Raw genomic sequence first — 26,870 nt, forward strand, 5'->3', positions numbered from 1 at the left:
ATGGATAAACTGGTTTATACACACAATGGAGGGCTACGCACCATTAAAGAATAATGGATCTATCTCGCACCTCACAACATGGAGGACATTATACTTAGTGCGGCAGTTCTCGACCTGTGGGTTGTAACCCCTTTGGGGTTGAACAGCCCTTTCACAGGGGTTGCCTAATACATCCTGCATATAAGCTATTTACATTACGATGCATAACGATAGCAAACTTACAGTTACGAAATAGCAACAAAAATAATTTTATGGTTGGGGGGTCACCAAAACATGAGCAACTGTATTAAAGGGTTGCAGCATTAGGAAGGTTGAGAACCATGGACTTAGTGAAATGAGTCAAGCAAGTACAAAAGGACAAATATTGTATGAGATCACTATTATAAAATTTTTTTTTTAAGTTTTAACACTGGAAGAAACATTCTTTGGTCACAGTAGGAGGGAAAGCCATGGACTCGAGGGTAACCGTATTAACTTGGGTGACGAAGAAGGCAATATATAATGAGAGGGAACTTAGGAGAAAATGATGGAGACAGGTAAAGACACTGAGAGGATCATAAAAGTTAGAAGCAACTGAGGCAAATAGTCTTATTTACACAACCCTGCCATTGTGGTGCTCTACAACAGGTGCTTTGGTAGACAAGCAGGCTGAACAGATGTGGAAGGAAGAATGGGAGTATACACACAAGTTTATACAGGTTTAACAGAGGAGATCTGTATATGTGTATTTACCTTTGCTGCAATATATCCAGAAGTAGTGGGGTATAGTCATAAAAACGTTTTAAGACATAAACACTTGAAGGAAGTGAGTAGTGGGCTCAGTTATCAGGGTCACAGTCTTGAGAGGCACCATGGTTCACAAAGACAATGTTCTAATTCCTACTTTGGCAATTTGAGGCTGCGCCCTTAAAAAAAATCAGCTAAAGTACACATACTGGTATCTGCCTGTCTAAAATTAATGGGTGCAGGAAGCAGGAAGAATTAGATAATACCAGGAAGGGAAGGGGAAGATAGGGAAAGAAAGGGGGAACCAATCACAGTGATCTACATATAATCCCTTCCTAGGGGGAAGAAAAGAAAAATGGGTGAAGGAATACAGCGGTCAGTGTAAGACATGGGGGGGAAAATTATAAATTATCAAGGGTTCTTTATGAAGGGGGAGGGGTTGGGGCAGGATAAAAATGAAGAGCTGATATCAAGGGCTCAAGTAGAAAGAAAATGTTTTGAAAATGATGATGGCAACATGTGTACAAATGTGCTTGACACAGTGGAAGGATATATGGATTGTGATAAGAGCTGTAAGAGCTCCCAATAAAATGACTTAAAAAATATGTGTATGTATATATTATATATATATAGAGAGAGTTAATGAATATTTTAAGATGAGAAGGAATCATTCATTTCCTTTCAAACAATTTATATATAATTTATGTAAGTTTACATAAACAAGAAAATTGGATTATATAATAAAAGAAGTTGTAGACAAAGATAATGAAAAAAAAAAGAACTAGATAATATAAACTTTTAAGTGCAGCTAGCTGCGCACAGAACTAGAACATGGGGGTGGTTATGCGAATGAGTACATTATAATACACACTCCTGAAGGAATCCTGGTGGCACAGTATTCCAGCACTTACCTGCTGTCCAGTTGCTTCTTAGCAGAAAGATGGGAGTTGGGTTCTGTAACTATTACACTCTTGGAAGCCCGATGGCACAGTTCTTGTTTTACAGGGTCATTTGAGTTGGGATGGGCATGATGGCAACAAGGTCTGGTTACGTAAGAGACTCCTTAGGGAGGTAGTCATTGGGGAAAGGCAAGTTTTCATCAAGAAATGCCCCCCAAAAGGCTAAGCCTATAAGGGAGTGTCTTAGAAACAAATCAGGCATTGAAATTGCACAACGTAAAAGAATGTGCAAGCTAAATAACAGGGAAGAAACTACAAGCAGGTGCTTTTTATTCAAGTAGGAAGAGGAGTGAGCCTGAGCCAGGCTTTCCTTTAGGCAGTATGCAGCATTTTCCTCCTTGTCGTACTCCTTCAGCTGGGCAGTCACCTTCTCCTAGGCTGCTCATCATCACCCCTGGAATTAACTCCACACACATCCCAGGTTCTTCGCAACATCACAAGGGACAGGTTCGTATGCTTGCCTTTGTTTCCCAGGCAATACTCATAACAAAACAAGAAAAAGGTTGAAGGGGGCCTCTTAGGTGCATTGTGGTCCTTGAATCATCTTTTCTTCCCTCCCCGTGAGGAGGGATATACATTTTCCCTTCTCACTCACTGCCTGTGTCATGTCTTTACATTTCCCTTTCTTTGTAGCAGACATGGTCTTCCACTCTCTGAGCCTCTGAGAAAGCTGACAAACAGATGGAACCATCTGGGTACGACTTCTTGTGCCCCTTCCAGTAAGTTTGTACAAAAACTGCGTATGAGACACATGGCATCTAGGCTTCTAGGATCCCCTGCCTTTGCCCGTGTTTACTTATATTTCCTTTCATTCGTTAAGACAACAATGGAGACACAGTGAGGCAAAACATTAAGGGCGTGCAACAGAACAGAAAGGGGAGCAGAGCAAGGAAATCCCGAGAGAATACCAAAGAGACTTTGGGGTCAGGGCGTGGTTCCCCATCAGACTTGACTAGAAAACACTCCTGAAGGTCAACAAAACAGACCTGCAAACATTTACAGGCCTTTCTTTTTTAAAATCATTTTACTGGCAGCTCATACACCGCTTATCACAATCCACACATACATCCATTGTGTCAAGCATATTTGTACATTTGTTGCCATCATCATTCTCAAAATATGTGCTTTCTACTTGAGCCCTTGGCATCGGTTCCTCATTTTTCCTCTCCCTCCCTCATGAGCCCTAGATAATTTATGCCATTATTATTTTGTCATATCTTACACTGTTGGACATCTCCTTTCACCCACTTTTCTGTTGCCCATCCTCCAGAGAGGAGGTTATATGCAGATCCTTGTAATCGGGTTCCCCTTTCTACTCCACCCTCCTGGTATTGCCACTGACCACTGGTCCTGAAGGGATCATCTGTCCTGGATTCCCTGTGTTTCCAGTTCCTATGTGTACCAGCATACATCCTCTGGTCTAGCCAGATTTGTAAGGTAGAATTGGGATCATAATAGTTGGGGGGAGGAAGCATATAAGAACCAGAAGAAAGTTGTATGTTTCTTCATTGCTACACTGCACCCTTTTTTTGTCATTGTTTTTTTGTTGTTGTTTCCTTTTGTTGCTTTGTTTTGCTGTCTTGTTTTGTGCTTATTGTTATCTCTAGATAAGATAAGCTGAATAAACAATCTGGAAGAGAAAACAACCAGACTGATGGTTCCGGGCAGGATATGGGAGAGCGCAGGATATGGGAGAGCGGGATGTGGGGGAAAGGAAGTGGTGTTAACAAATTCATGGACAAGGGAACAAGTGATCCAAAATCAGTGGTGAAGAGGGTGTAAGAGGCCTGGTATGGCTTGATCAAGGGCAATATAACCAAGAGGAATTACTGAAACCCAAATGAAGGCTGAGCATGATAGTGGGACAAGAGGAAAGTAAAAGGAAATAGAGGAAAGAGCTAGGAGGCAAAGGCCATTTACAGATGTCTAAATACAGGCAAGTGCATATGTAACTCTATTTATATATGATGATGGGGAAATAGATCTACGTGCATATATTTATAGGTTTACTATTAAGGTAGCAGATGGACATTGGGCCTCCACTCAAGTATTCCCTCAGTGCAAGAACACTTTGTTCTATTAACCTGGCATTCCATGATGCTCACCTTCCCGACACAATCGCTGAAGACAAAGCAGGTGTATAAGCAAACGAGAAGAAAACTGATGGTGCCCAGCTATCAAAATATATAGCATCTGGGGTCTTAAAGGCTTGAAGATAAACAAAGAGGCCATCTAGCTCAGAAGCAACAAAGCCCACATGGAAGAAGCACATCAGCCTGTGTGAACATGAGGTGTTGAAGGGATCAGGTATTAGGCATCAAAGAACAAAAAAATCATGTCATAGTGAGTGAGGAGGAGTGCGGAGTGGGGACCCAAAGCCCATCTATAGGCAAGTGGACATCCCCTTACAGAAGAGTCTCGGGGAGGCGATGAGCCAGTCAGGGTGCAGTGTAGCAAAGATGAAACATACAACTTTCCTCTAGTTCTTAAATGCTTCCTCCTCCCACACTATCATGATCCCAATTCTACCTTACAAATCCGGCTAGACCAGAGGATGTAAGCTGGTACAGACAGGAACTGGAAACACAGGGAATCCAGGACAGTTGAATCTCCCAGGACCAGTGGTGATACTGGAAGGGTGGAAGGAAGGTGGAGTAGAGAGGAGGAACTGATCACAAGGATCTACCTACAACCCTTTCCCTGGGGAACCAGCAACAGAAAAGTGGGTGAAGGGAGACGTTGGACAGTGAGACATGACAAAATAATAATAATTTATAAATTATCAAGGGTTCATTGGAGGGGCAGAGAGAGAGGGGGAAAATGAGGAGCTGATACCAAGGGTTGAAGTAGAAAGCAAAAGTTTTGAGAACAACGATGGCAACAATGTACAAATGTGCTCGACACAAATGGATAGATGGATGGATGGATTGTGATAAGAGTTGTACAAGCCCCCATTAAAATGGTTTTAAAAAAATGAGATTAACGAGTTTTCCTCTCTTGGCTCATCTTTGAGGTCTCCAAACCATCCTTAAGATGCTTGACCAATCTAAAATCTGTTGTTTTATGTGTGGTACCATTCCCGTAAACCTATTGCAAAGCTTCAGTTATTAGGGAAAATGTTCACTTGAGTTTTGCTAAAAATGCGTCCTAATTGCAATAATTCCTCTAATAAACTCAATTGTGTTTGAAAAATAATGATATAAAATAAAAATAAGAGCATTTCCAGCTTTACATACTATAGGAAAATAGGTCATATAGAGATGAAATACTACAGGTTTTAAGCATCCAAAATACTAACACTCAGGACTTACCTGCAAAATTGGACTATCTCTATTCACTGAGTACCCATCAGGCTGGACTGCACCCAGTTGACTGGGACACTGGGAGAGGATGCTTGAAGAGTCAGCAGATAGCTAAAAACAAATAGAAAAACAAGGGCTCAGCCTTGGTCTGAATTTAATGCAAACGAAATGTAAAGATCACAAAGCACTACCCCAGCTGGCATGTCCTTATGTTTGAGAACCAAATCCTGGGTGCAGGGTATAACAATTGCCACCAAGTTGCTTCTAATTCAAGGTAGTATATGTCAGGGAAGAGCTGTGCTGCCGAGGGTCTTCAGAGGCGGCTTGTCCTGCAAGTCAGCCCTTGCTTGTGTGGACTCTCCATTCCAGCTGTGCCGTGTGTGCACTGTTTGTGCCAGGAGGGACACTACCACATTATTAGTGGCAGAGTTTTGTGCTTCCTTTAAAGATGACAGTGTTCCTTTATAGGAGTCTAAAGGTGGTGTTGGTACCTCTACCGCCAGCTATAATGTCCACAATGCAAATCGACATATTGAGGTCATAATTAAAGTCAAAATAACAATATTTTGAAAAAAAAAAGTAAATTGGGGTGAGGATCAGGTAGTATGGCAGGGGCCAGACCAAATCCAGGGATACATATGGTAGCCAACTAAAAAGGAGGAGGTGGGGAGGAAAAAGATTAAAAAAGAAATGGGTAGCAGAGAAACAGGGCAGTAACCCACCGGGAGACAGTATTGTTTATATCTCCACAGGGAAAGAGGGACCAGACTTCAACCCAGTGCTCCAAGATGTGAATGCAACATATCGACAAGAAGTAGCGAACCAGTGAAGAGTTCTGAGGGGCCGGCCCCAATCCCAACTACATGGACAGCTGCCCCTCCCCCAAGAAGAGCTAATTTCAGAGGAGAGCACTGAATCTGCAGCTCAGGGAGAGGGACATGTCTGATTAGAGCACATGGGAGCAAATGAAAGGGGAGGAAGAGAGAGTGGAGCGCACAACCTGACCCACCAAGCCTTGCGGATGATATTCCCGCTCAGAGCAGCCAATCCACAGAGAAGACCACATGGCCAGCCCTACTATGAGACACGACATCCCTCACTGACTCAGCCCTACAGGGGACAACACTGGAGACACAGTGTGAAAATTGCGCCCGATCTGATCCACTACACCGAGGCAAAACACTAAGGGTGTGTAGCAGAACAGCAAGGGGAGCAGAGCAACAAAGTCCCCAGTGAACACTAAGAAAAGACTCTGGGGCAGGGCTTTGGTGCTCCAACAGACTTGACCAGAAAACACTCCTAAAGGCCAACAAACAGTCCCTGAACTAACTACAAGCTTTTCTTTCTTGCTGTGTTTTATTTTGGATTTGTCATTGGCTTGTTGTTTTGTTTTATTTTGTTGCTTGATTTTGCTCTGTCTTGTTTTTGTGCATGTTATCTCCACAGGTCTGTCTAAATAAGATAGGTTGGATGAACAATCTGGAGAAGAAAACAATGGGATCGACAGTTCAGGGGGGACATGGGAGAAGGGGAGGTGGGGGGAAAGGTAGTGGTGTTAACAAACCTAGGGACAAGGGAACAAATGATTCAAATCAGTGGGGAGGAGGGTGTAGGCGGCCTGGTAGGGTGTGACCAAGGGTAAAGTAACCGAGAGGAATTACTGAAACCCAAATGAAGACTTAGCATGATGGTGGGACAAGAGGAAAGTAAAAGGAAATAGAGGAAAGAGCTAGAAAGCAAAGGGCATTTTTAGAGGTCTAAATACAGGCATGTACTTATGTAAATATATTTATATATGAGGATGTGGAAATGGATCTACGTGTATACATGTATAGATTTAGTATTCAGGTAGCAGATGGACATTGGGCCTCCACTCAAGTACTCCTTTATGCAAAAACTTCGTTCTATTAACCTGGCATTCCATGATGCTCACCTTCCCGACACAATCGCTTAAGACAAAGCGGGTGCATAAGCAAATGTGGTGATGAAAATTGATGGTGCCCGGCTATGAAAAGATACAGCATCTGGGGTCTTAAAGGCTTGAAGGTAAACAGCAGCCATCTAGCTCACAAGCAACAAAGCCCACATGGAAGAAGCACACCAGCCTGTGCGATCAAGAGGTGTCGAAGGGATCAGGTATCAGACATCAAAGAACAAAAAAATCATACCATTGTGAATGAGGGGAAATGTGGACTGGGGACCCAAAGCCCATCGTTAGACAACTGGACATCCCCTTACAGAAGGGTCGCAGGGAGGAGACGAGCCAGTCAGGGTGCAGTGTAGCAAAGATGAAACATACAACTTTCCTCTAGTTCTTAAATGCTTCCTCCTCCCGCACTATCATGATCCCAATTCTACCTTACAAATTTGCCTCGACCAGAGGATGTACACTGGTCCAGACAGGAACTAGAAACACAGGGAATCCAGGGCAGATGATCCCTTCAGGACCAGTGGTGAGAGTGGTGATACGGGGAGGGTAGGGTGGAAAGAGGGAACCGATTACAAGGATCTAAGTTCCTCCCTGGGAGACAGGCAACAGAAAAAGTGGGTGAAAGGAGACATCAGACAATGTAAGATATGAACAAATTAATAATTTATAAATTATCAACGGTCATGAGGGAGAGGGCAGCGGGGCTGGGGTTTAGAATGAGGAGCTGATGCCAGGGGCTTACGTGGAGAGTGGGTGTTTTGAGAATGATGAGGGCAACAAATGTGCTTTACACAATTGATGCATTTATGGATTGTGATAAAAGTAGTTTGAGGCAATAAAGTTATATTGGGGAGAAAAGAAATAAAATTATAAAAAATAAATTTTACAATCATCACTAACTAAGCAAGCTTCAAATTGAAATGATAAACTCTTATTTTCAATTATTATACTTTACCTGACTTTGGTCAAGAAGTTGAAGTTTTTCCAAAATTATTTTATCATTTTCATATTTTTTCCAAGGATTATTATTCCATTTTCCAGAAGCTTCCTTTTCTTTCTTCTTTAAAGCAACCTGTTCATCTGTAAATAATGTCCCTTTTTAAAAAATGTACAAAAACTGTAAAAAGAAAATCACGTAAGCAAATCATGACCTTCTTCCATAGTTCACATACCAACACAGATATAATGAAAGTTATTTTTTTATGGATAAATTAACTCAAGACAGAGACGAATTTTAAGAAATAGAGTCTACAACAGTAACCATCAGAACCAAACTCAAATATGATACAAATGGATGGAAAGTGTTTTATTACCATAGTTTTTAATAAGAACAATTCTGGCCTATCATTTAATAGTATGCTATTTATTATACTTTCCTGTTATAATAGTTCAGTTATCAAAAAGAGAATTAAAAGCTAGAAAGAATCTAGAGTCAGAAAACCCTACTAAGTTCACAGCCCGGACGCTTTTGACCCGAGTCTAACAGATACACAGACACAGGGATAAGTTTAAGTCCTCAATAGTTCTTCAAAGGACATATAACGTCCAGAGAAGTAGAAATTTAATTCCAAAAGAATTAAAACATGACTTAGACAAAGAGAAATGTATTTTTCTGATAGGATCAAGTTATTTGTTTGTTTTTTAAGTAAATTGCTTTTTAATACAATAAGTCAAGCATAAAATATTTCAAGTTTGGAATGGTTTTGATAAGGTGCACTTATAATAAAAGACATTATTTAGTCCAGAGATATTTAAAAGTTAAACTATAAAACATTTAGAGCTGATACCATTAATGGCCAAACCTGTTAAAACCTATCCGTACATTTAATTGCTTTACTTTTCTTCCTGTGCTTTCATTCCCGACAGTAATTCATTTTCCTATTTCGGTTGCTTATTTCTTTTCCTAATCACCTCATATTGAGTGGAATGTGAAGCCCATCTTCCTGCTTTAAGATGGTGTGGTAGTTACGTAATTTTAGGTCAACTTGAAGATATATAGAAGTGTATGGGATGATATCCAATCAGGCTATCAATCAGGTCACACAGCCTGCTGGTGCTCCTTTATGGGAATGGCCTTTTCATAAGGAAGGCCCAGAGTCGCTCCCCCCTCTCTGCCTTCATCTGACTGCTTGCTGGTCCCGAGAGCTACTGGAGTCCCATTATATTTCCACCAGCCTTGGACCCATGTAACTACATGAGTCTGAAGCGGGACTTATGGACTAGTATCAGACTTATGAACTTGAGTTGGACTGGGCTGGGATGTTTTCTTGATGTATAAGTACTTCTTGATATGAAGCTCTTTCTTACACATATAAGAATGTCTCTGAATTTGTTTCTCCAGTCAACTTGGCCTAGCACAGGTGACATAACAGTTATCCATTGGGCTGCAATCCAAAAGGTCAGCAGTTTGAAACCACCAGCAGTTCTGAGGGACTTTCTACACCCATGAAGAGTTACAGTCTTGGGAACTCAAAAGGGGGCAGTTCTACCCTGTCCTACAGGGCACTATGGGTCAGTACTGACTCCAAGAAAGCGAGTTATTCTTATGAAGCACAGCCATTACTTCATGTGTCTTCCAAACCAATCACTGGAACCAGTGGCAAGTCCAAGAAGGCAGGGAAGTTCCAAGATTCTAATGGAAACCATACACTTTTGTCATAAAGTCCACCAAAAAGTAGTACATTTATTTTTGTCTAAAATATACTAATTGTCATATTTCTGATTAGTACTTTTGATTAAAATAAAATTATTTGTTAAATGAATCGTTAGACCCTTCAAATTCATGCAAGGGGAAGCCATGAAGAATACCCAGGAGATGAGAAGAGTTCATTCGTCACAGCCAGGAGCGCTCTAGTTCTAGGAGGCTATCAGGAGCATCACTGCTTAGCGCTAGCTTGGGGTACACACTGCCGAGTGCTAAACAAAAGGACATGTCTGAGAACAACACGAGGTCACAGGTTTCAGATGCATTTGTAGATGTCAGATGTTAGAAAAAAAAACTTTCTCCTCAATACTCCTAAAATCAACAAAACTATACTTACCACAAGCTATAAAAATTACCTACCCAGTGCCTTCCTCCATTGGGCTTTTTTTGCTTCCAACAAACTTCTATCACGGTCTCTTTCCCCCAGAGCACTAAATATATCAGCTGGTTTCCACACTGTGTCCCTAAGGCAATAAAAAGACAAAAATAAACAAGCTTCCCATTATACATTTTTATACAACTTTCTTCACAAAAGGTAATACACATGTAAATGGCTCTAAGTCTTCAGAGAAAATGTTTCACATGCAGGTAAAAGAAAAGTAAAGCCATATTCCTGAGATGACAATAACAGACATAAGTAACATACACAACAGTTTTCTGCTCAAGCTGCTTAGATGTCTCCTGTTTTTTATTTTCATCCAGGGCAGATGAAACAGCCTCGGTTTTGTGGAGCAGTCCCATAATGTTCTCTTCCTTTGGCTGATTAGGAATATCATGGAAATGTAGACTGTACTGACCTAGGGGTAGCAAAATGCACATTTTAAAAGTTAACACAGTGAGCCCCCAATAAAATGATTAATGACTCAGTTGTACAATTTGGTGTTCAACACTCAGCACAGGTGAACATGAAGAAATATTTCAAAAATAGAAAAGTTAACACTGTGGTTGCTACTGTGTGCTACTGAGTTGGTACTGACCCTCATGGCTGTAGCATTTATAAACGCACTCTCACGCCTTTCCCCCACAAAGCAGTTGGTGGGAGGCAATGCTGACTTTGCCTTTAGCAGCTGAGTGCTTTAACCACTGCATCACCAGGGTTTTCTCATCAGCACACAAACACACAAAGAAAGTCAAACTGCCACGTGGTTGATTCTGACTCATAGTGACCCTATAGGACAGAGTAGAACTACCCGGTGGGTTTCTGAGACAGTTACTGTTTATAGAGTTGAAAGCCTCATCTTTCTCCTGTAGAGTGGTTGGTGGTTTCGAACTGCTGACCTTGTAGGTGGCAGCCCAACGTGTAGCCACTATTCTGCCACTCTGAAGATGCACATAGAACGACAATGACATGCCACTTCATCTCTACAGGATGGCTAAGGCGGAAAACTACCACTCAGCCATGAAAAGAAATGAAGCCCTAATAGATGTGACCGCATGGATGGACCTTGAAAACATACCGTGTAAGGTCAATCACAACAGAATCAACAGTGTATGACCTCAATGTAATGAACTATTTAGAAATAGGTAAATGCATAGAGACCAAAGCTTACGGGAGATTATCAGAAACAAAAGGGGGTGAGAATCAGGGGCAAAAATCTAAGAACAACTCAATTTTTGGTGGTGGTAAGTTAGCAATGGTTGCACAGCATGACTAATGTAACTGGTGTCACTAAATTTAACACATAAAAATGTTTAGTTGGCAAATGTTGTATTAGATTCTTTACCGAAAATAAAGTTTAAAAATGAAACTAATGCTAAGAGGATAAGGACTTTACCACACAACTTTTATCAACTAAAGCACAAAGAGCCAAAAATAAACTTCCATGTACTCTCGCTTTTTATAAATATGAATTATACCAATATATAACTTAAAGAAAAATACATGTAGTTTTAGGGGAAAAAAATCATTCCATTTATTTTCATTTAGGCGTGAAATCATGGAAACTATCGTGGAATGTTGTCTCTATGCCTAGCTATAGGATTACACCAAATGTTTGAGAGAGCTCATATGCTTAGCTCAAAAACTGTTCTCATACCTCCTGAAATCATTCTCTCTCTTAGTGAAGAGAAAGTCTATTTTATTTGTGGGTCCATTAAGTGGTTAAGCAAACCTTATTTTAATGTTGCAGATGTTCTCTCTCATTATACCAAGTAAGTTTCTTGGCTTTCAAGAGGAAATCCAGCTGCGCAATTTCAAAGCAGAATCTAGATCAAGAGAAGGTCAATCTCCGTCTTAGCACCACAGGATGTGTGTGAGAACTGCTCAGTCCCCAGACCAGTTGTGAGGCCTTTCCCTGGAGACTGCTAATGTTATCATTTCATTACTGCCCAAAACAATTAATATTTTTGTTATCGTCATATTCATAATCCCTTAGCTGAAAAGCTGAAGCTAGAAAGTTCTAAAAACGTAACACAAGGTCCTGAAACAGAAAGCGTAGAAAATTTGACTTCTTTCCAAATCTATTTCCAAGTTTTACATTGGTTAAAAAGATAGCATTGCCAATCCTTACGATAACTTGCAGATCAGAAAAAGCAAAGTTTAAGGGCCAGAAAAGTAATGCTGTTAGCAACTCAAGCCAAATCTTCATATTAAAATTTCTCTAATTTTTAGTTCTCATTCTTTAAGAGCATTTCATTTTTTATAATTTATTTTAAATGTTACCTAAAACAAGCTTTTAATGGCAGTATCTTTTCTAGAGCACAAAGAACTGGGTGTAAGACCATGGGGCATTAACTTTACGCGATGGCATATTTTAACTATGAAAGTAATTTTGCCCATTACAGAATGCCCTCCAAAAGAATGATCATTGTTGAATTAGAATTTATGAGGAGCTTACCAGTTATTTGAAGTTCTAAAAGACTTACACATTAACAATATCTATTAAAATTGTATAGAAATCTTACTTGTTTCCTTTGCATTCTCAGTCAAAGAAACAGATCTGTTTCCCTGGTTTATAGTCATCAAAATCTGTTGCAGTTGGTCTTGTGTTAGACACGCCGAACTGCTCTTCGTACCGTCAGCTGGGAGGTGGTTTTTGCCAGGCTGTTTAGCCACTACAGACGCATGTGTGGCGTTTCTGGTCTTCTGTGCGGTAGGAGATGCAGGGGAAGTCCCTTTGGGGATCTGAAGACAGTCGTCATCTACATACTGCTGGCATGCATTCTTAGTGAGTGAAAAAGCCATTTTATTTTTTTCACTTTTTGTTAGTGAAGTTTCAGAACCAATTTTCTTCTTTTGCAAAAGCTTTTCACTCTTCACACAAGTGTTTTGTGTTGCTTTTAGAATGTGTCCAGTCTGATTTGTACTTAGATGACATTTTGCAAGCTTGGTCTTATTTACCATCTGTTAAAACAAAAGCTTATTCTTTATAATAGCCCATTAAAAAGCAATCAACACATCCACCTTTATTTACATAATCTGTGGTATGTCATTCTTCTAATCCCCCCGCCCCCAGCCCCACCACAGTTTTTTTGCTATTTAGTTGAGAGACATATTCATAAGAAACTCGAGCTTAACCTTTGCAAACCACTCAAACGTCTAACAACAAGTGAAAGTTAATTTCAGGGTGGTGAAGAATACAGAAGAACTTTTATTTGCCTTGCTACAAGTCATGACCATTCCACTCCAGCTTTGACTCTCATGTCATATATCCAAGTGAGTCATTGAATATCTTACTGAGTAACCATCCCAATCTCGAATGTAACTTCTATCTCAACAGTGCTTTCATACCCATGGAGATTGCTCCTTCAATACACTGGCATACCATTCCCTTGAACTCGGCCCTGAGTCTTGTCCTCCACAGCACCTCAGGTATGCATTCCCAGAGGCACTGATAGTGACGCTACTGAGCAGGGCAGAACTGCCCTGGTGAGATTATGTGACTATAACTCTTTGCAGGAATAAAAAGCCCTGCCTTAATCATGAGAAGCTGGTGGTTTTGAACTGCTGACTTTTGGATCTCAGCCCAACATATACCCACTACACCACCCAAAACCAGGGGTCCATTACCCATCATTTCAAGCACCCCCACAATGACCACCTGTTTTTCCAGATTACGTCCTCTCATTCTAATTTCAACAATTCTTTAACTCTGGTAGGATCTATAATCTGTTGTTCCTACCACTCTACTTTCATCCCACTTTCCTCATTACTTAGCATAAAATTCCATGATCAACCAAAATCATCACTTCCTTCCGTTCTCCTTTGCTCTTCTCACTCTATGTTTTGCACATTTGGCAGTCACAAAAAAACAAAATCAAACCTGCTACTGTCGAATTAATTACTACTCAGAGCAACCCTGCAAGACAGCCAAGAACTTCCCTACACGGTTTCCCAGGTCAGCATCTTTCATGAAGCAGACAGTCACAGCCACTGCACCGCCAGGACTTGTCCCCCTAAGTTCAAGCAGTATCAATATTGTATCTCATTACTTGGTGCACTATTTTCCCTGAGCTTTTAATACTCACCCATACTTTTTATTGTAAATATCCTCCCCATCTTTACTTTCCTAATTAAAATATCACCGTCTATACGCACCATCCGTTGTTTTTGACAAACACAGTACAGTTCTACTGGTCTCTCCTTTCCATTGCCCTGGTATAGCACTCATCTCACCACTCATCTGTCAGTGTTTTACACTGTGGAGACTCGCACATTTCTGTGATACTGGAAGTCATGCCACTGGCATTTCAAATCCCGGCATGGTCATCCAAGGTAGACAGATTTCAGGTGAGCTCCTACACCAGCGGTTCGCAACCTGTGGGTCATGAAACCTTTTGGGGGTCGAACGAACCTTTCACAGGGGTCGCCTACTACATCCTTTTACATTATGATCCTAAGAGTAGCAAAATTACAGGTATGAAATAGTAACGAAAATAATGTTATGGTTGGGGTCAACACAATCCTGAGGAACTGTATGAAAGTGTCGCCGCGTTAGGAAGGTTGAGAACCACTGTCCTAGACTAAGCACAGACTGGGAAGAAGGAACAGACTCTCCACTTCTGAGGTATCAGCCACTGAAACCTTACGAACAGCACAACACTGTCTGACACAGTGCCAGCAGATGCACCCCTCAGGTTAGACACACTTAAAAACAGGACTTGGGAAGAGCTGCTTCTTCAAAGTAGAGTTCATCTTAATGACATATTTTATGGACCAATCCTTCATTTCCTGATTGGGTGCAACTCAAGATGAGAAGCAGCTGCAAACATCTACTGATAACTGGTACGTGCAATGTACAAAGCATGACTCCGAGAAAACTGGATGTTATAAAAAATTAAATGGAATGCATAAAGATCATTATCTTGGGCATTAGCAAGCTGAAATATACTGATACTGGTCATTTTGAATTAAATAATCATGGTTTACTAAGCTGGAAATGTCAAATTAAAGTAGAACAGTGCTGTATTTATTGTCAAAAAGAACATTTCATAACGGTGCTGACATACAATGCTCTGATCTGATAAAATCCATATAGTTCACAAGGAAGACACGTTAGTATGACTGGTATTAAGATTTGTGCACTAACCCTACAAGCTACCAATAGAGAAATCGAAGCATTCTACCAACCTCTCCAGGCTGAAGGTGACCAAATGTACTCAAGATGTGTGCGTAATTACCACTGACCGAAATGTGAAGGCTGGAGACACAGAGAATCCAGTAGCTGGAGATAAAAGAACGCTGTAAGACCAATAACTTGTTTGTTGCAAAATACCATTTTCCCAGCAACACAGAGCAACCATACACACGGTGTTTGCCAGATGTGAGACATGGGAAACAAATCACAGCATCTGTTGCAAGAGCCCATGGGGAAATCACTATCAGCCAAACACGGGCAGGGGCCACTTGTGTACCAAGTGCTCATATGCAAGTTCAGGTTGAAGCTGAAGAAAATTAAAACAAGTCCACGAGAACCAAAATACAACCTTGAGTCTACCCTGCCTGAACTGAAAGACCATTTTATGACTAGGTTTGGCTTACTGAACACTGATGACTACAGAGCTGACCAGCTGAGATCCTGTCTGAGACGACAGGAAGGAAAAAGTACACGAAGAGAGCAAAGTTCATCAGAAAGACAGGCGAGAAAGAACAGACCACAATGGCTGTCAGAAGAGACTCTGAAACTGGCTCTTGAAACTAGAGAGGCTAAAGCAACCGGAAAATGCAGCAAAAGAGGGAAACAGAACAATTCAAAGGACAATTCATTCTAATGAATTGTGTACGGCCTAGCGTTAAAAGCAAGAGTCCTGGTGGCATAGTGCTTACAAGTTAGGCTACTAGCCTCAAGAAAAGCAGTTCGAAACCACCAGCTGCTCCTTGGGAGAAAGAGGTTTTCTACTTCCATTAAGAGTTACAGTCTCAGAAACCCACAGGAGCAGCTCGACACTGTCCTACAAGGTCGCTAAGAGTTGGAATTGACCTCAAGACAATGAGTGTGGAGTTTGGTTTTGGAATTTAGAGTTAGAAAGACAAAAGGGAAGCACACTTGGAATTCCTCAAGCTGAGAGACCTAAAGAAAAAGCCCAGCCTCAAGTTGTGATACTAAAGCATTCTATGTGCAAAACTATTGAGCGACCCAAGAAATATCAAAAAGCTCACCTTTCCGACATGATCGCTGATGACAAAGTGGGTGCATAAGCAAATGTGGTGAAGAAAGCTGATGGTGCCCAGCTATCAAAAGATATAGCATCTGGGATCTTAAAAGCTTGCAGGTAAACAAGCGGCCATCTAGCTCAAAAGCAACAAAGCCCACATGGAAGAAGCACACCAGCCTGTGTGATCGACCATGAGGTGTCGAAGGGATCAGGTATCAGGCAAAGAACAAAATCTTACCATTGTGAATAAGGGGGAGTGCAGAGTGGAGACCCAAAGCCCATCTGAAGGCAACCGGACAGTCCCTTACGGAAGGGTCGTGGGGAGGAGACAAACCAGTCAGGGTGCAGTATAGCAACAATGAAACATACAACTTAAAGAAAAACAACACACAACTTTCCTCTAGTTCTTTAATGCTTCTTCCCCCAAGTATCATGATCCCAATTCTACCTTACAAATCTGGCTAGACTTGTGAGATGTACACTGGTACAGATAGGAACTGGAAAACATAGGGAACCAAGGACAGATGATCCCTTTAGGACCAGTGGTGAGGGTGGAGGGAAGGTGGGGTAGAAAGGGGGAACTGATTACAAGGATCTACATATAACTCCCTCCCTGGCGGATGGACAACAGAAAAGTGGGTGAAGGGAGGTGTCAGTGTAAGACATGACAAAATAATTTATAAATTATCAAGGGCTCATGTGGGTAGGTATGGAGGGAGGGGAGAAATGAGGAGCTGATACCAAGGGCTCAAGCAGAAAGCAAATGTTTTAAGAAGATGATGGCAACAAATGTACAAATGTGCTTGACACAATGGATCTATGTGTGGATTGTGATGAGTTGTACGAGCCAATAAAATGATTTTTTTCAAGACAAATTTTAATTTATTTATAATTAGAAAGAAATACTTTACAATAAATAATTACATGTTTTTGTGATTAATCACTATGCTTTAATCATGTTCAATTTGTAACAATGGAAGTACATCCTGCATATCAGATATTTACATTATGATCATAACAGTAGCAAAAATACTGTTATGAAGTAGCAACAAAAATAATTTTATGGTTGGGGGGGGGTCACCACAACATGAGGTACTGTATTAAAAGATCACAGCATTAGGAATTTTGAGAAACACTGCTCTATACTGAGGGGTCAGCTGCTAGACCTGAGGATCCCTCCAAAACAAGTGATCTATGAGTTGAGTGGGTTTCAAGATGCTCAGAGGGTCCAGAAAAATGATTTTTTTTAAATGATCGAAATACATAGTCGCTGCACCAAAAAGAACTGGTTGGTTTTCAACCTTTTTAAGAGGCAGCATATGGTCAAGAACTGAAGGAATGGAAGGCAGGAGTACAAGCTGCACTGGAGGTTATAGTAGAAAAATAAGGCTCCAGAAATTGACAGATGATCAACTGAAATGTTTCAATAAGCTGCTCAAGTACTAGAAGCAATCATTCATCTGGTTCAAGGAATTTGAAAGGCTAACCAACTCAAAAAGACATATATTTATGTCCATGCAGAAATTGTCAAACAATATCATTAATATCACATGTGAGACTGAAGAAATTCAACAACCATTAGAGGAGTGCATCAACAGGGAGTTACCGGAAATTCCAGTTGGATTCGGAAGAGCAGATGCAGCAGTGCTTGTAATTGCTGACATTAGCTGATATGACCTTAGGTGAAAGCAGAGACTATTTAACGCTTCACTGTCTGAAAGCACTCAACTGTGTGGGTCCTAACAAACGACGGCTAATACTATGAAGAATGAGACGTCCAAACACATCACTGTGCTCATGCGGAACCTGTACATAGACCAAAGGGCAGCTGTCCATAAAATACTGCATGATTTAAAATAAAAAAATTTGTTTTTCTGACGGTTGTATCCATATACCACATATATTCAATCTGTATGCTGAGAAATAACCGGAGAAGCTGACAATGGACTATCTGGACTGGGCTATCTGAAGAATGTGGCATCACGAATGGAGGAAAGCTCATTAACAACCTAAGATATGCAGATGACATAACTCTGCAGAAAGAGAAGGGTATTTAAACTGCTTAATGGCGAAAATCGAAGACTACAGTCTTTAGTATGGATCATACTTCAATGTAAAGTAACCAAAAATTCTCATCCCTGGACAAATAAGCGACATCTAGATAAACGGAGAAAAGAATGACAGTGTCAGTTTTTTTACTTGGATCCACAAAGCTCACACAAGCAGCAGTGAAATCGGATGATACTGCATTGTGCAAGTCTGCTGCACAAGATGTCCTTAAAACACCAAAGAGTAAAGACATCACTTTGAGAGCCAAGGTGTTCCTTCCTCAAGCCCCGGTATTTTCCATCACTTCGCAATCAGTAAAGCTGGGCAATAAATAAGGAAAAGTGGAGATGATACATTTGAATTATTCTTGGCAAAGAATACTGAAATTATTGTGCACTATCAAAGAGCAAACAAATATGCTTTGAATGAAGTACAGCCAGACTGCCCCTTAGAAAGAAGGATGGGGCACATCATCTTTTACACTTTGGACATTCTGTCACGATGGACTAGTCCCTGAGACAGGCATCAAGACGGGTAAAATCAGCAAAAAAAGAGGAAGTGCCTCAATGAGAGAGACTGGACTGACACAGGGGCTAAATAGGCTCAAACTTAACTGTGGGGTTTTGTTCTATTCTACAGAAGGTCACTGTGACTCCTGACTCAATGGCACCTAACAACATAGCAGTTATTCTGTGCAACTATTTCATTATATCGTTACTTATATGAAAGCCCCAGAGGCCATTAATGGCAAGAACAGCTGCAGTAAAACCTTGCTACTTAAAATTCTATTAATTGGAGCTTTACTTGAACCAGACTACTGTCATATGTCATTTCAGAATTTATATGTATATATATGGCTTTCTATAATAAATATTTAACTAACGCGAGGCCAATAAACAATTAGGTCAATTCTGAATGTTTATAGCTTAACATCAGAGAGAAATAATGAACAGAAGCTGTGGGAAATTGTGAGCTACATATATTCAATCTTCAGGCTTCTTAATTAAGACCAAAAACAATCTAGTACAAATTATTTCCCAATTCTTACTGAATTAGATGCATTTTAATAGAAGAAACAGGGTGTCATTTTACATTTTCACATACGATGTAGCTTTTATCAAGTTTTAATCTGTTTGAAAATCTAAAATATGAGCGACTTGATTTTGTAAAAGAGCAGCCTAAAAATGAAGGCTAACTCCATGTTAAGTTTGACAGTCTGGAATCCATGCTGAATTTTAAAGTTGCCTTTTCTAAGGGCAGTTATTGTTCTTTCTTGTGCTTAACCACATACCCTAACAGAAATGACTTCATGAAACACAGCATGACAGACGGCCTGCAAGCAGGTCTTTTCCTCTGATCAAACAGATGCAGCATGAGACAGGCTACGCCTGAAGGGCCGTGGTGCACAGCAGTATAAATGTTCATTAAGGTAGACCCCTTACGAAAAGGTTTATTGGAAGCAGTATTGATAAGTGTTCCTGATAGGTATGTCCTGTGAATGAACATCGTTTAACACTTATAATCATCTGAAAAGCTTTATGCTGTAGTGCCCTTTACCTGTCATAAAGTCAATCCCACACAGATGTGAGGTTTCCAATCCCAGGGAAAACTCGACTTTGGGGTGTTCCATGTTTAACTTCATCACCTTCCAATTGCCTGGAATAATCTGGCCAGAGTCCCCTTTTTAATCCTGTAGGGACGGTGATTTCTCTGTTGCAGCTGCTCTCACTTTGTGACTGTGGAGGTTTCTGCTTCAGACCATTCTCCGGACCGCCCTCCAATAAACCTCTCTGATGTTACTTTTACAGAGCGCGCATTTTCACTACAGGGCATATTCTGCCAGCAGTTTTCAGTTATGATAAAATGTCTATTTGTTTGACTAAGGCCAAAAAGAAAACAACTAGCACATTTAAATACAGAATGTGTCATAGCAATACAGTTTTAAATTCTCTAGTATGTCATTATTTTGATTTTCACATGTAGAAATATTAAAGAAAAACTTTCCAGTGTTCAACATGTCACAATTCGTAAGACTATTTTTACTTTAAGCATTTTAGAATCACTATCTTTATTAAATTACTTAGGACACTGAGTTGTTTTCATTTTCCTCCCTGTAAGCCAAGGACTTGGGCTGGTCGAATCGCATACTCTTTAGGGCAGATGACAGGAAAATACAGGGAGACTTTGGTAGACAAGCACTCTGAGCATGCGAGAGAGCTCAGCTATGTTTAAAGAGCACCCAACGGAGAGCACAGAAATTCAACCTCCAAGGGAAGGTCAAGAGTTGTTCGAGAGCTTATTTAAAAAACACACGTGTGGAGAGAACTCATAAATTACCGTAAAGAGACTGTAACATACAGCTGTAAGATATGTGAGATTTAGGAGAGGAAATGACATTTTTTATTTTGTCTTCAGTGAAGTGCACAGAAAGGAAATGAAGGATTCTTGGTAGCTTCTAGCAATCAGGAAAAGAACCCTGAAAGAAGTCGATATAGAAAGTAGACTCACATGAATATTTTGGAGCCCCCAAATTAACAAGGATGGTCCCAATTTGCCTGATGGCAGTAAATAATTACAGATCAACATCAGCCGAGAATACATGATTTTAGAAAAATTCTAGGGTAACATAGCTGAGAGATTTTGCGATGATTCTACAAAAGTTCATGACTTTGCTTATTATGGACATGAAAGGGTCTCTCCACATGTTCTAAGACTGTTTGACAGACAATGAAATGTCTTCACCAATGTGGACCTGTATCAAATCCATAGGGGCATCAATAGAAGAGTCAAAATGTAAAAGAGAACAAAGGAAAGGGGAAGACAGAAATCGACTATTTATAAGCTTTATCATAATAGGTTCCCAAATTTACTTGGCCTACCACCGTATTTTCAGGGAAAAAAAAATTACTTACACCCCGATCTCCTCCCCACCCACAGGAATGAAACACTTTTGTACTATAACCCATAATCCAAGATAAAGTGTAGACGTCTGGTTTTGCAGCCCCCCCTGTGCTACTTCTGTAGAAGTTTTGGAAACCCAGAGGGGCAGTTCTACCCTATCCTAGAGGTTCACTTTGATCAGGAATCGACTCAATGACAGTGAGTTTTGTTGTGTTTTTCTGAATCGTCCAATACCCTCCAGGGGGCAGTATGGCTCACTTTGAGAAACTGGTTTAGATCTAGGAGTTTGAAAATTTGCACTTTATTTGTTAATGTGACTCAAAAGCAATTAACTACAATAGAGTCATGCTCTGCATAATTTTCATTTGGACAACTCCTTGCAACTAGTCAGACAACATATGCACATTCCCAATCCCACCCCTGTCCCCAAGCCTATCACATTAAAAATCTGAGGTACAATGGGTCATGGAAACCAATAGTTGCTTGACTAGCATAAAAACATTACTACTCTATTACTATGTTACAACGTTTGTTTCAGTGTATCTGAACTTACTTTTTATGCAAGAAAAGGTATACTACATACTAAGACAAACACCTGATTAATGAAGCAGATACTAACTGTACCTAATTGCTCCAACTCACTCACAAATTTGGAAGCAACTTGGTTTGGGTATAGTTATAATGTCAAGTACAATAGCTATTATGTTTCAAATCAAGAGTTAAATAAAATTAATCACATTAGACACATTTCAAGTGCTCAATAACCACACAAGGCTAATGTCTACCATACTGGACAGCAAAGATTCTAGAACAATTCTATCACTGAAGAAAGTTCTGTTAGACAGCACTTGTCTCGTGTGTGTGTGTGTGTGTGTGTGTGTGTGTGTGTTATAAACTGAATAGTAGTAAGGCTCCATTTCTGTGAAAGGACTGGCCTGAGAATAAGGAACAACAGCCCTCACTGCCATCATTCCAACCCCGCTAGTAAATGTTTTCACACTCCCAGGAATTATTTTCAAAGCACCGCAAAGAAACTGTATTTTACATCTGAAACAGGGCAGGTCAAAGTCATTTGGCTTACCTTCACAGAAATTTTTGATTTACGGTCTACAAAAGAAAAAAAAATTACTAAACTATCAACAAAAAAAAGTGTAAGCAGTCATGAAAGAAAAGTTTAATTAGCACTGTTTTAAGATATTACAAAAGAAAGAAAACTTCTCTACAAAACATTAATATTGATGAGTGTTCTAAACTCTTACAGTATGGTTCAAGTATTTCAATTTTTGCTCATCTTTGTTAGCTTTCCAAGAAAAACAACTATAAGGCAGAGCAGGGAAAAAATGAATAATGTGAATCAGAAGACTATCAAAATATACAGAATGCAAAACTTATTTTAATACTAAAAATAACTTCAACAGCTTCAACAGTTTCAGTATAAATTTAATTTTCTCAAGCAATACATTCTATATGCAAAATGTTACACAAATGTTATCTATATTTTCATAAGGCAATAAACATATTTGTGATTTATAAATATATTAGATATCTTACACATTAAATGTACTGGAAGATTAGTTTTACTTTAGAGATAGTGGTAAGCAGTAATGTAATTTAACTTGGCTGAAAGTAAATTTTGAGTCAAGTTTGAAGAAATATAGTCTTTTTCAAAGTATCATTTAACTTTGTCTCATTTTATGCAGTCTGGTCTATTACAATCAACAAAATTAATATAAACTTTATATAAAAGTTTTTAAGTTAACATTTTAAATTTCTGTAATATAGCATACCATTTGGGGACAAAATTAGCTTAGTTTTTCCATCCAATAATTCCGTTTCAAGCTTTAAACCATCTCTGCAAAATAAGAGAAAATAAGAGAAACCTTTAAGAAATAGGGACATATTAAATAGCCAGAAATACTCATTTGGACCTCAGAAGAAAATTAGTTCCTTTGAATTTAAAGCATCTTGTAATTTATCAAATCATGATATAAATATATCAAACTAGTCTTGAATTAAAATGTTTTTTCAATCCAAGATAACACTGAAAAATAAAATGAGAAAATTCCTCCTGAAACTGTTCAGTAATAAAGACTTTGTTATTTTAATTTGAAAGCTCATTTGCTATTGGTAAGCAGTAAATTAATTTGGTTATTATACCATGATTTATCTCTGTTACTGCTAGAATAGAAAAAAATAATGGTTTCAGCCTAACTCAGGTAAGTTAAAGGAACAGAGCCTGTCCACTATGTTCACGTCATAGTTATTTCAGGACTAAAATGGAAAATTATATTCTACAGAATCCAGCCAGAGACCAAACTCACTGTCACCCAGTCCACTGGCTCCTAGCAACCCTGTGTGGCAGAACAGAACTGCCCTGTGAGTTTCCTAAGCTGTCAATCTTTCTGGGAGCAGAAATCTCACCGTTTTCCTGCTGAGCAGCTGGTAGGTTAAAACTGCTGCCCTTGTGGGTAGCACCTCAATGTGTAACCCACTATGCCACCAGGGAATACGGGGGCATTATTTGAAAATGAGTTATAAATATTACCACTAAGGCACAGTTTCTCCCCTATTTTGATATTTTCAAGAATATATATGCACATGAAGTTACACTGCTGGTTACGAACAAAAAGTGTTCTAAGATATTTTTAGCAGTCTACTCCATAGATGCATTAAAAAAATAATAGTTGCCCTGGTGGGATAGTGGGCTATAAATTGGGCTGCTAATGTCAAGGTCAACAATTCAAAACCACCGACCCTCCAGGGAAGAAAGATGAGGCTTTCTACTCCTGTCAAGATGGAAACCAAAAGGCGCAGTTCTACTCTGCCCTAGAGGAACACGGCACCGTCCTGAGAGCAGGTACACAGAGCATAACGAACAGCAGACGTGGCCAGCAGAGCCTGTGCTCCTGTCAAGGTTCTAAATATTCCACTAAAACCAAAAAATGACAATCTATCGTTTTACTGGAAGGGGTGATTATTACACATTAAAGGAGAGAAAAAGTGAAACCCATCAGAAAATTAAATCCTGTTGGCCAAAGATGAGAAAGTAGCTGGGCAAAGTCTGAGTAGGTGCAGGGATTTGTGATTATTACCCAAGTAGGGGAATGAAATTACTTCAACTTATTTACTAACACTGGAAAGAATGGGCTTAAGGGTTTTCCTGCTGCGGGGCTATAATGAGCTCATGCTTGTGAAATTTTACCAAAAAAGAAACACATGTGTCATCGCAAAATCTCTCTTCTACACTGCACTGTAAAATTTGTAAGGCGCAATTTGTGCATTCCTCTTATTTCCAGAGACTAGAATATAAGTTTCATTTGCTGGAAGATATTCAGTAAAGCCCGGGTTTTGTGTCTTTTCACCTTCTTATAGCACAAACTTCCTAAGCCGCAACCTCTCCAACAGTCCTTTTTCTTCCTCAACCACTACTTAATGAAGGTCACACCAAGGGTCAGCAACTAACAAACACAAGGAAAGCCTTCAGGTGGCGGCACTGGCAACGCACGCATTCCTAGGGAAACCTTGGTTCCTCGCACCTTTAAAGGGCATAAATCAGAGCCCTCCGATAGTTCACCAAGTGTCAAAACCGGAACGGGCAGAACCATGGGCTTGGGCCAGTATTTCCCCCAGGGCTTCCCTCAAGCCTTTCTCTCATCCGCTCTCGTCCTTTGTCCCCTTCTCCACCAAGCCTGTCCTTCCCGAGGGAAATGAGGGTGCGGCGGGCGGTGGCGGGCAATTTCCACGAGTTTGAAGCGGGGGACTGAACTATGGGGACCGCACCCAGGGGGCTGCAACAACGAGCCCAAACAATGACTGGGATGGTGCAGGGCGAAGCAGTGCTTTCCCAGAGTCACTAAGAGTCTTAGCCGCCTGCACGCCACGTCCCACCCCGCGGGCGACAAAGGCCAAGCCGGCTCCCTCAGGGAAAGGGGCCCTGCCGCTCCCGCCCGCTCCGAGCAGACACTTCTCCAAAGGACCCCGCCGTGCAAGCCGGCCTCCCACGCCGTCCCGCTTCGGTCCAACTTTGTCGCCCCACCTTACCCCAAATTCATGGCCAGCCCTCCTCCCGCCGTCGCAGGATGCTCAAGCCCCTTGTGTACGTCTGTTGCCGCTGCGCTCAATAAACTTTACGCCGATTGGCTTCGACGGAGGCCGGCGAGCAGGGCGTGTCGACCAACCAGAGCGGGCCGTGCTCGAGCGCGCTTCCCGGAGTGGGCGGGACTCCCGGGACGACACGCTGCGCGGGACCCGCCCAGCGCTGGGCGGGGCTCGGGGGGCGGGGCTTGGTCTTCACGGGCAACCCCTCCAGAATCAAGCCAGAATTTGGTTGTTCCTTTGGGACCGTTAATGTTCTTCGCCAGCACAATAATTCAAACGCATCGCCTCTTCTGCGGTCTTCCTTAATCAATGCCCAACTTTCCACATGCATGCAAGGCGATGAAAAGTACCATGGCTTGGATCAGGCGGACCTTAATCCTCAAAGTAGCATTCTTGTTTTTCAACACTTTAAAGAAGCCTTGTGCAGCAGATTTACCACATGCAGTGCTCTTTTGATATCTTGACGATTCAAACAAGACAAAATCCTTGATAACTTTTACCTATTGGTCCCCTTGTCAGGAGTTTGGTCTTCTTTATATTGAGTTGTCAAGCATACAGAAGACACTACTGTGTTAGTCTGGGTACAGTAGAGAAGCAAATCCACAGAAGCTCAGATCTATAAGAGAGGGTGTTATATAAAGAGTACGTACACATTAAAAAAACATCCCAACCCAGTGCTGCCCAAGCCCACAAGCCCAACATTAGCCCGTATGTCCAACACCAATCCACAAAGTCCTCCTCTAGCTCACAAAACACACGCAATGATGTCAACTGAAGGAGGAAAGCCGAGGCAGTGAGTGTGTAAGCATCTCAGCACTGGCCAGGGTCTCCACACAGCTGCTCCAGCACCCAGGGGTAGGTCCATGTGGCTTCTTGGGGATATCTTGCAGGAAGTCAGCCTTGCAAGATAAAGCAGGGAACTGGCTAAGGCAGCTGCACCCTGGCCCGCCCATCAGAAAGCAAGAGACCCCAGAACTAGAAAGGTGAGGCTCACTGAGCCATTTATCTCTCTGCCCTTCAATCAACCCCACATGTGTTTATCGGCCAGGTTGGCACAATAAACTTTAACTATATCAGCTGTCATCCTTGATCTTCAGCAGCAAGTGCTTCAAGTCCTCCTCACTCTCAGCAAGCAAGATTGTGTCATCTGCATATTGCAGGTTGTTAATAAGCCTTCCTCCAATGCTGATGCCACAATCGTCATATAAGTCAGTTTCTCTGACGATTTGCTCAGCATACAGAGTGAATAAGTACGATAAAATGGTAACACCTTTCCTGATTTTAAACCACGCAGCAGTCCTTTGTTCTGTCCCCAAACTGCCTCTTGACACATGTACAAATTCCACATGAGCACAATGAAGTGTTATGGAAATCTCATTCTTCTCAAGATTATTCATAGTTTTAATGACCCACACAGCTGAATACCTTGGCCTAGTTAATAAACCACCAGTAAATATCTTTCTGGTATTCTGAAATTGGTGTCATCAAAGGGGATGCATGAGAATGCTGCGCTGGCAGATGTGGCTATATGTATTTTACTCTCCTATCCTTAGTTCTGACTCAAAGCAACCCTATGTAGGCTCCTTGTACTTCACAACTCTCCTGGA

The 26,870-nt window shown here is 40.8% G+C and overlaps 1 protein-coding gene across 3 annotated transcripts in view; it reads right to left on the minus strand.

Moving 5' to 3' along the window:
- Window positions 1-25,334, minus strand: part of CCDC66 (coiled-coil domain containing 66) — a 56,622-nt gene extending 31,288 nt beyond the window's left edge. For all 3 annotated transcript variants that reach the window (XM_075550024.1, XM_075550023.1, XM_075550022.1), the window contains exons 1-8: window positions 25,207-25,334; window positions 22,953-23,017; window positions 22,247-22,272; window positions 12,526-12,964; window positions 10,268-10,418; window positions 9,982-10,085; window positions 7,873-7,997; window positions 4,997-5,098 (exon numbers count right to left, since the gene is read on the minus strand). In XM_075550024.1, the coding sequence (XP_075406139.1) occupies window positions 4,997-5,098; window positions 7,873-7,997; window positions 9,982-10,085; window positions 10,268-10,418; window positions 12,526-12,964; window positions 22,247-22,272; window positions 22,953-23,017; window positions 25,207-25,217 (1,023 nt within the window). In that variant the 5' untranslated portion in view covers window positions 25,218-25,334. The remainder of the gene's footprint in view (window positions 1-4,996; window positions 5,099-7,872; window positions 7,998-9,981; window positions 10,086-10,267; window positions 10,419-12,525; window positions 12,965-22,246; window positions 22,273-22,952; window positions 23,018-25,206) is intronic.
- Between the last annotated feature and the right edge of the window lie 1,536 nt (window positions 25,335-26,870).

The sequence above is a fragment of the Tenrec ecaudatus genome, chromosome 5 (assembly GCF_050624435.1).
Source record: "Tenrec ecaudatus isolate mTenEca1 chromosome 5, mTenEca1.hap1, whole genome shotgun sequence".
Classification (NCBI taxonomy): Eukaryota; Metazoa; Chordata; class Mammalia; order Afrosoricida; family Tenrecidae; genus Tenrec; species Tenrec ecaudatus.